We start from the raw sequence: 9,942 nt of genomic DNA, 5'->3' as shown, positions 1-9,942 counted from the left end.
AGCCTAGGACATACCTCCTCACATCCCTTGCAATGTCCGGCCACCAGAAGCGCTCGGATAGCAGCGAGAGAGTGTTGTTGACCCTGGGGTGCACAGTGCCCAGGGAGGTGTGAATGGTGTGAATGAGATCTACCCGTTGTGTCCTAGGAACGAATTAGGAGGGCAGCCCAGCAGAGGTCGGGGATCAGGAGTGGCGACGGCTGGAGGAGCGGACCATTCGATGGGACTGATAATGATATCTTCGGGTATTATGGTGGTAGTGGTCTTGGATGTTTCTGGAGAATCATGTAATCTGGATAAGGCATCGGCATGGACATTTTTAGGGCCAGGACGGTAAGTAATGGAGAAGTGGAACCTTGAGAAAAACAATGACCACCTGGCTTGACGGGGACAGAGTGGTTTAGCGTCACGGAGTTACTGGAGGTTTTTATGGTCAGTGATCACTTGAAATGGATGGATTGCCCCTTCCAACCAATGTTGCCACTCCTCCAGGGCGAGCTTGATGGCCAGGAGTTCTTGGTTACCGATATCGTAATTCCTCTCCGCCGGGCTAAGCTTCCGTGAGAAGTAGGCACATGCATGGAGTAATTTGGGTGTCCCATGATGTTGAGAGAGGACGTGAAAGGGAGTTCTGGGTCTGGATGCGTCAGGAGAGGAGCTTGTGTGAAGGCGGATCTGAGGGATTGGAAGGCTGCGGCCGCTTCAGGAGTCCAGAGAAGATTCTTCAGTTTACCTTTGAGTAAGTTGGAGAGAGGAGTGGTTATGATACTGTAGCCTCGTATGAAACGTCTGTAAAAGTTGGCGAATCCAAGAAATCTCTGGAGTTCTTTGATCGTGGTGGGTTCTGGCCAGGTAGTGACTGCAGCCACCTTCCTCTCATCCATGCGGACCCCCTGTCGGTCAATGACATAACCCAAGATCTGGACTGATGGGAGATGAAATGAACACTTCTCGGCCTTCAGGAAGAGGTGATGTGCTCTTAGTGTGTGGAGGACCTCCGTAACGTGGTGACGATGCTCGACTTCATTCCGGGAATAGATGAGGATGTCATCTATATAAATGACCACGAAGCGATGCAGAAACTCCCAGAGGACTTCATGTATGAAGTTTTGGAAAATGGAAGGGGCATTGACTAAACAATAGGGCATAAACAGATATTCATAGTGGCCATAGGGGTCACAAAAGCGGTCTTCCATTCATCCCCTTCACGTATTCTCACCAGATTGTAAGCGCTGCGGAGGTCCAACTTAGTGAAGATGGTAGCAGATCTAAGTTGTTCAAGGGCCGCAGGAACGAGAGGAAGGGGATATTTGAATTTGATGGTGCTTTGGTTAAGGGTCCGGTAATCAATGCATGGCCGTAGCCCTCCATCCTTTTTGGCCACAAAAAAGAAACTGGATGCTGCGGGAGATGTAGAATGCCGAATATACCCTTGACTGAGAGCCTCCTGAATATAGTCCTCCATGGCCTTGGTCTCTGGCAGTGACAACGGGTAGATCTTCCCTCTGGGCAACGGGGCATTTGGAATCAGGTCAATGGCGCAGTCCCATGGCCGATGAGGTGGTAGCTGGGAAGCTCTCTTGGGGCAGAAGATGTCTTGGAAAGACAAGTAGATGTCAGGAATCTTTGTGGACTGCTTATAGAGTGGACTTTCGACTGACGTGACATAGACTGGGACAGGATTCGGAATCGGTCGAGGAAGAATCAGGAAACATTTTGGTGAGCATTCTTTGCCCCACTTTATCACTTCCCCGGAGCCCCAAGAGATGATAGGATCGTGCTTCACCAGCCACGGCCGCCCAAGTATGACATCCTCATTGGCTCCCTCCAGAACCAGCAGCTGAATATCTTCCTTGTGTAAGGCTCCGATTTGAAGTGTAATGGTCTCACATTTCCGGTGAATACGTGGACGTGCAGTGATGAACTTGGTTATGGGTTGGATCTGGTAAATACTGGACGAGGCTTCGGTACGGAGCTGGAGCTGATGACAGAGGGTCCCCGAGATGAAATTTCCTGCTGACCCGGAGTCGATGAGAGCGTCAACTGAAACAGAGGATGTGTGGGTGGTTAACTGGACACAAATAGTGAGAGGATGCATTTTTTCATATGGAAAGCACTCACCAATGTTCGTATGGGACGGATTGGACAGAACATGTCCAGTAGCTCCACAATACATGCATAGACCCTGGGTCAGCCTCCTCTGTCGCTCAGCAGCGGTATGTTTGCTAGATTCAATGATCATAGATTCTGGTTCTGGAGGGCTGGCGGCTTCAGATGGGCAGAGGAGTGCATTAGCGTTAGAATGGGACTGATAAGATTGTATACAATCTGAACATCTGATAGATTGCTGTATGAATTTTTCAAGCCCCATATTGTCATCCAATGCGGCCAGCTGTAGACGGAGTTGGGGTGCAAGACCCAGCCAGTAGGTGGTTAGTAAGAATCGCTCGTTCCATCCGCTAGCTGCAGCTAGAGTGCGGAAACGAAGGGCATATTCATGAGTAGACATCGTACCTTGAGATAAATTATAGAGTTGCTCTCCGGCTGATATCTCTCCATCCGTTCGGCCGAATACTTCCCTGAAGTAGGAGATGAATGCTTGTATAGAACTGATGGCTGTGAGGAGAGATGTGATGAATGCTATTTTTGACCGGTCGGTAGGATATAGAGTTGGTTGCATCGTGAATATTAGGGAGCATTGAAGCAAAAATCCATTGCAATCCTCTGCCCCGCCAGAGTAGGGCGCCAGTCGGGCCATGGGACTGGAAGATGCGGTGGCCGAAGAAGTGCTCGGTGGTGGTGGTGCCGGTGGTGCAGGAGGCGTGATGGTAGGAGAGGATGTTAAAACCCTCTTCAAAGAATACGCCAGCTCTTGGAAGGGAACACTCATGCTGTTTTGCTGTCGTTTTGGGTCCGGGCTTCGTGACAGCTAAGATGCATTCCAATTTATATTTCTAAAAAGATTTGGTACAGATTAAGCTTTTATGATTAGCATTATCACCTGCTATAATAATCCTAATATGTTTAATAGCACAACCGTGTTAAAGAATATTAATGTCTCCTAGAAACATTCTGTTTTTAACATATATTGCCTCAAAAGAATCACTTGCACAGGCTCTTACAAAAAGTATAACTTGTTTGGGTATGGCGTCAAATAAAACAACATGCTTTTTTGGCGTATCTGGAAACCAAATTTGTTAAAAAAAATTCATTATAATATAATAAATAACCATTACACAATATCATTTTCATACCAACTATAGAGAAAATATTTATTTTTTATACTGAATACATATTTTATTCCAAATAATATATTCATTTGGGGGGAAATTATGCTTAAACCCCAGCGTCCAGGCCAATACATCTTGTTTGTGAAATTAAGTAAAATTTCACAGGCATTTTATCAATTTTAAAATCATATCTCAACAGAACTGAATTAGAAAAAGTGTAAAGTGTAACTTGAATATTCCCGCCTTCTCAATAAAAGAGCCAATCGCCAAATGATAAAGTTATTGCATCACTGCAGTTGCCATTAGAAAGCTGTTTAAATTTGTAAAACCTGTCAGTGAGCGGAAAAGCAAGAGGCCCCGGGACGGGCGACCCAGAGAGAGGTAGCTGCTTTCTGGGGGATGGTGAAGGCCCCTCTCCCTCCCCTGGAGGAGGGCCATGTGGAAAATCTGGAAATCTCGACGAGAGAGCAGTTTTCTCTATCTTTGGGTCCCAGAAGGTCACGAAGAGTTGCGGACGGTCAAGCACCGGACTTCACTCATCCTTCTCCTTCGCCAGATGGCAGCAGTGGGCGGTTCGTGAGCGTCAACAAAGGCCGTACTCTTGCACTTTCTGCCAACCCATGGAACAAGGTGAGCCCTGCACCCCACACTCACACCACACTCCGGCCTGCCACACTCTGCCACTGCTTAAATCACTACAGCAGGGCCCCTTTGAGCCTTTGAATTCAGTTGAGCTAAAGTTTTTTTTATTGAAAACTCTGATCCTGCTTGCACTGGCCTCCATCAAGAGAGTAGGGTACCTGCATGCATTTCCATTCAACGATTCGTGCCTAGAGTTTGGGCTGGCTGACTCCCAGATAATCCTGAGTCCCCGGCCCGGCTACGTGCCCAAGGTTCCCACTACACCCTTCAAAGACCAAGTTGCAAACCTGCAAGCACTGCCCCTGGAGGAGGCAGACCCAGCCCTGGCTTTGCTCTGTCCCATCCGAGCATTGAGATGAGACCTCAGACCAGCTCTTTGTCTGTTATGGAGGCCGGCAGAAGGGGAGTGCTGTCTCTAAGCAGAGGATGGCCTACTGGATTGTGGATGCAATAACCCTGGCTTATCAGCTTACTCAGCTAGAAGTGTTGCATTCTCCTCAGCGCTGGCTCGTGGTGCCTCACGGACAGATATTTGTAGAGCTGCGGGCTGGGTGACCCCTAACAATTTCGGTAGGTTCTATAGCCTTCGTGTAGAGCTGGTATCCTCCTGTGTTTTCACCTCAAACGGGTAGTGGCACTGAGAGGCCCCAGTTAGTGTCGGTTTGCTAAAACTGCTCCAGAGTGTCTGTACTGTAGACCCTGTTGAGATCCTCCATCACCCTAGGCCAGGGGTAGGCAAGTTTGGTCCTAGAGAGCCGCAGACCTTCAGAGTTCAGCTTCAACCCTAATCAAACACACCTGAACAAGCTCATCAATCCATTCAGGATTACTAAGATATGGGCAGGTGAGGGTTTTTTTTCAGGGTGGGAACTGAACTGCGCATGGCTGAGGCTCTCTAGGACCGAACTTGCCTACCCCTGCCCTAGGCAGCTGGACACTGCAGGAACATCCGGCGCCAGGCCTTCATGATGAAACCATGAGAACCATGGAAGGCAGTTCCTACACCTAACAGGGGCGCAGGCGACACACACAGGGTACTGGAAGGGGCAGCACCCATGGAATTTTGGTAGGGATCCCAATGACATCGAGAGTTAACGAATGAAAGGGAACGTCTCGGTTACGTATGGTAACCCTCGTTCCCTGAAGAATGTCATGTCACGTTGCCACGGTTGCTGTACCACTCAGCAAAAACCTGGTATGCATTGCACCTGCTGCCTTATTATACTCACACTGTGGTCAACAGCAGCTGGATGCAATAATTGCATGCCAATGTGCATTGGCTCATTAAGTTGCACTCTAAGATATCCCAATTTCGTCGGTCACCGACGTGACATCTCCGTTCCCTCCTTCAGGGAACGAGGGTTACCATATGTTACTGAGAAGTTATTTGTATAATCAAAAACATATTCTTTAGAACAGTTTTGATAAAGCAAATATCTTAAGAGTGGTTACAAGTACTCCATAATATTCCAAGTAAAAGAACAAAAACAAACAACAACAAAAAAAAAACCCATTGGTTTGTATTTGTCGATAAGGTCTTTACAAGGTGTCTCTCACATTCAGTATATTGTTTAATAGTGATCTCTGCTGACCATTTTAAGCATTGTTACCCTTCTATTAACATTACTTGCTTTATATTCACTAATTATATTCACACATTATTTTTCAATAACCTTTCTCTAATTTTAAGAATTACAGTATCTCATGCATCACATGCATGATGACTATTATGAAATGTATGTTATATGCAGCATGCAGGCGAACCAGTGCATTTTTATTTTTATTATGAACCCTTTTATTTATCAAAATAAATAAATAAATGAAGTTATTAGTCAGCACAGTCTCTGTTTAGGCCTCTTAGGGAAAAAATGATATCAGTGATTACTTCAAGTGTTACAGCCTATCGAAATATAAAAATTACATATGATCATATGCCATAATTTTACAGCAGTGTGGTTTAGCAACACGAGCAAGTCAATACAGTTTATGTTATGCTATTCATATCCCTTTAAGGACAAACGCATACTGTATAACTCACAAAATGGTTTACACACTGTTTCATTACAAAGAAACAGTCTCTGTATCTGAGTCAGAGTGGTTTCAGCATTTTAAATATGAATTGCATGTATAAATGAAAAGCCTAAATTAATAACGAGGACAAAGTTTTAAATAATAGCAAGTATTTAAAGTAAAATAGCTACAACCTCATGCAAATTAAAGTTGCATCAACTGCAACATGTTTGCTACGTGTCTGTGATGTTATGTGGCCTTTGCATGCCACTGTGACATGATGCAATCATGCGTTCCAAACAGCCTTTATTGTTATTTCTGTGTATTCTTGTGGTTTGGACCCTGAGCTCTATAAACTCCTTGTTTACCTGTACATTCTCATACCAGTGCCAGATAAGTACTTTCTAAACTCGCATGGCAGGTTTCATCACTTTTTAAGGGTGTTCTTTTTGTTGTGTACATTTTCTTTTTATGAACAATCTTTAAAATGGATTTTGAAGGTGTTTTTTAAAGCAATTGGTTTTGTGGAATAGGTTTTTTGCACCATTAAAAAGATGTACCATAAGATAACTTAAATACAGATAATGTAAACTAAAGATGACAATATTTCCCCACATATCTCTCAGTTTTTTTCCTCTAAGTGTAAATGAAATAATATTAATAATAATAATAATAATAATAAATAGTAAAATAAATTAAACTTTGAGTCAGTAATGATATTTTAAATAGATCAAAAGTGACAATTAGGACATTAATAAACTTACAGAAGTTTTTGTTTCAAATAAATACTCCTCAAACTTTCTCTTCATCAAAGAATCCCTAGAAAATGTATCTCGGTTACCACAAAAATATTAGGCAGCACTGTTTTCAACATTAATAATAATAAGAAATGTTTCAAGAGCAGTTAAACAGTATTTACTGCATTTTTTATCAAATAAACACAGCTTTGGTGAGACTTCTTTCATCTAAATGTTTTAATGGGAATGTTTGCTATATATATATATATATATATATATATATATATATATATATATATATATATATATATATATATATATATTATATATATATATATATATATATATATATATATATATATATATATATATATATATATATACATATATGTATGTGTGTGTGTGTGTATATATATGTATATCCCTTGAGGCATGGCAACAAGAACAGTACAAATAGTCCTGATTTATTGTCTCCCAGCATGCTGATAGGGAACAGTTGAGAAACTGTTCAGACCATTTCACTTTGACTTTTCAAAGCTGAAAGATAAATGATTGGTTTAGATTGATTGAAATGGTCTATCAAGAGCTTTCTTCGGGTCTTCAGGTATCAGTGAACCCAAAGTAAACATACAGTAGTTACGCTCCGTGCATTGTCATGACAGATATATTTTTGTCCAGTTTTGTTCTTCTTCTTATCATGTGAACTTGTTTTTCTGCCATCCCCTTTAAGACGTGCAGGCCATGCTCATCAATGTTTGTGCCTGTTCTCAATGCACTGTGATATCTAGAGGTGTGTCACATGTGTGCAGCTCAACCACTGAGAGCTCACTAATGTTTACCACAGCCTGTTACAACCTTTGTGCAAATGTGCGTCAAACCCTATCTTTCCTTGAACTTAAATCGCTAAAATCAAGATTAAAGGTCCAAATAAACGGATCAATACACTGCATGGAGGGCAGGGTCCTTTAGCAGTATATAAATACTGGCGGGTGCAATGCTATCAGCTTAAAACATTGAAGGGCTTCACTTAAAGACCAATACGGGCTGAAGGGACATTCCTACAAGTATTTTGTTTAATTAGTAAAAGAAGAGGCAATATGCAGGCTTTTAGAAACTGTGGTTTGTGTGCTAGTGGAAGTCTTCTTAAAAGCCGTGCTGACTTCTTGGTAGCCCGGAGAAACCTGGCTGTCCTGCGACTGAGTGCTGCATGCGTTCAACTCCTCAAGTAAGTTTGTGTCCATATTGGGCTGTTTTAAGTTATTTTCAATTAAGCTCTATGGTCAGTCTTATTTATGTTCTTATATCAAAGGGACAAGGCCAATGTGTTCTGCAGGAATCCTGCACCTCAGCATCTCCTGCGCCTGCCGGAGGTCGCCCGATCCAATAGAGTCACGTTCAGTCTCGCCAGCAGCCTCTGTGCGGTACCTTTTACACAGGTAACCTTAATGTATAAACATTCAAATGTTGCATATAGACTGTGAACAAATTACAAACTTGTGAAACGCTTGTATATAGAGTGTAAAAATAATAAGACAGAAATATTTATTGCAAAAGTATATACTATATGGTCATTACTGTATATTTTATGTTCTTTATAGAAAACTACTTTTTACAAGAACACTTTTATAACATTAGGGTTTAGGGTTATAGATATCAGGGTTATAAGAATGAGAAAGATACTACACTGGTCAAGCTGGATGTTTATTATTTATGGAAAAGAGTCGTTTTGGGAGTCAAAAATATGCAACGGGTTCCCGATACTATTCATTACTTTTGTGACAATGGTAATAAATTGCATCCCTTTTTTCTTCAGCAGGCTGAAAACCTTTCACATGAATCCCTGATTCGTCGGGCCTCATGTCTGGTCACAGACAGTGCTAACACGTACCTCTCTCAGACAACACTGGCTCTTGTGGATGCCCTCACACAGTATGCCAAGGTAAGACTTGTAAACAAACCTATAGTTCACTCAGTAAAACTAGCTTCACTATGTGTCGTTCACTTGATTGCTGACAAAGATGTTATATTTGTAATAAAATATCATTAATTTACTGTATCTATTTTTCTTAGGAACTACATACACTCATTGCCCTTCAAAAGCGATATATAAACTCAATAGGAAAGCTGACCCCTGCTGAAGAGGACAGCATTTGGCAGGTGATCATTGAACAGCGAGTGGAGGTAAATTATGTTCCTTTCAATTGTTTATTTATTTTTTTGCAGAACAAGGTCTGCTTTAGTTTATCTAAGTGTTATTTACATTTTGCAACAGTACAGATCACGATTAAGACAGACAAACAGGCCTTGTTGATATCAAAGTAACTGATATCAGAGTTTTCACAGTGTTTTTCCTTTTTTTTCAGGTTAGTGATAGATTGGAAGCATGCAAACGCTTTGAGTCGAACTGGATGAATGCCATCAACATCTGTGAGTTGTCAGCAGATGCAGCCTACAATTCAGGTATGTTAATAAATGATCCTTAATTATTAAACCTGAAATAAGTTTGACCTACTGTGCAATTTGAAAGCATTTATTGTACACATGATACATGGTCTGTGTATTGACTTTTACAGGAGCAGAGCATGCATGCACCGCAACAAAGACTAATCTGCAGGTGGCACAGAGCAAAGTGGAAGAGCTTAGAAAGATCTCAAAAGAAGCAGATAAAAAACTGGCCGAAACGAAAGCAGAAGAAATCCAGAGAATGGCAGAGTTTGCCTCTAGCATTAGCATTCCTGATCTGGAAAATGAGGCCTACCTTCGCGAGGACTAGAAAAATAAGTGACATTTGTATTCTGTAGCCAGCAGTGAATCAATCGGTGGGAATGACTGAATCAGGAATGCACCTTTATACTGTATATATTTGCAATCAATATTGGTTAATTAATTAATGGTTATTTGAAGACCTCATTGAATCAATATGGTTAATGTTCATAATTGATAGAACAGGAAAAAGGACAAAAAAAAAAAAATACAACTGTATTAAATGTTATTAAAAGTGATTAATGCAGCTTGTAAGATCATGCATATAAAATGCCTGTAGAGCTGACGCCTGCAAAGAAATGATGAAACAATGATTTAGTATTTGTATATATGTATATATTTTTCATATTTTTTGTTTATTTTCAGTGCAATTAAAAGTGTTAATGCAACAATGAGATCATATCACATGTTGTGATATTGCTGTGTATACAAAGTTGCAATCAATCTGTTTTATATTTCTAGAGATCACCTGTTATTTATTATTCTAATAAATTGAAAATATACATAGAACAGTTTTTGCAAAATGTATGAATTCCAATAAATTATTTTCTTGAACTGAA

The 9,942-nt window shown here is 41.3% G+C and overlaps 1 protein-coding gene across 2 annotated transcripts; it reads left to right on the top strand.

Moving 5' to 3' along the window:
* The first annotated feature begins 7,621 nt into the window (after window positions 1-7,621).
* On the top strand, window positions 7,622-9,942 carry LOC128029372 (diablo IAP-binding mitochondrial protein-like). 2 transcript variants are annotated; one of them, XM_052617132.1, is made up of 6 exons: window positions 7,622-7,844; window positions 7,929-8,055; window positions 8,436-8,558; window positions 8,690-8,800; window positions 8,983-9,079; window positions 9,193-9,942. In XM_052617132.1, the coding sequence occupies exons 1-6, from the start codon at window positions 7,717-7,719 to the stop codon at window positions 9,390-9,392; spliced, it is 786 nt and encodes a 261-aa protein (XP_052473092.1). In that variant the 5' UTR covers window positions 7,622-7,716; the 3' UTR covers window positions 9,393-9,942. The 2 variants fall into 2 exon arrangements, with proteins under 2 accessions (XP_052473092.1, XP_052473090.1); XM_052617130.1 differs by having other exon boundaries at window positions 7,624-7,844; window positions 8,433-8,558.

This window comes from Carassius gibelio, chromosome A15 (assembly GCF_023724105.1).
Source record: "Carassius gibelio isolate Cgi1373 ecotype wild population from Czech Republic chromosome A15, carGib1.2-hapl.c, whole genome shotgun sequence".
Lineage (NCBI taxonomy): Eukaryota > Metazoa > Chordata > Actinopteri > Cypriniformes > Cyprinidae > Carassius > Carassius gibelio.
This window is presented reverse-complemented; position numbering and strand designations above follow the sequence as displayed.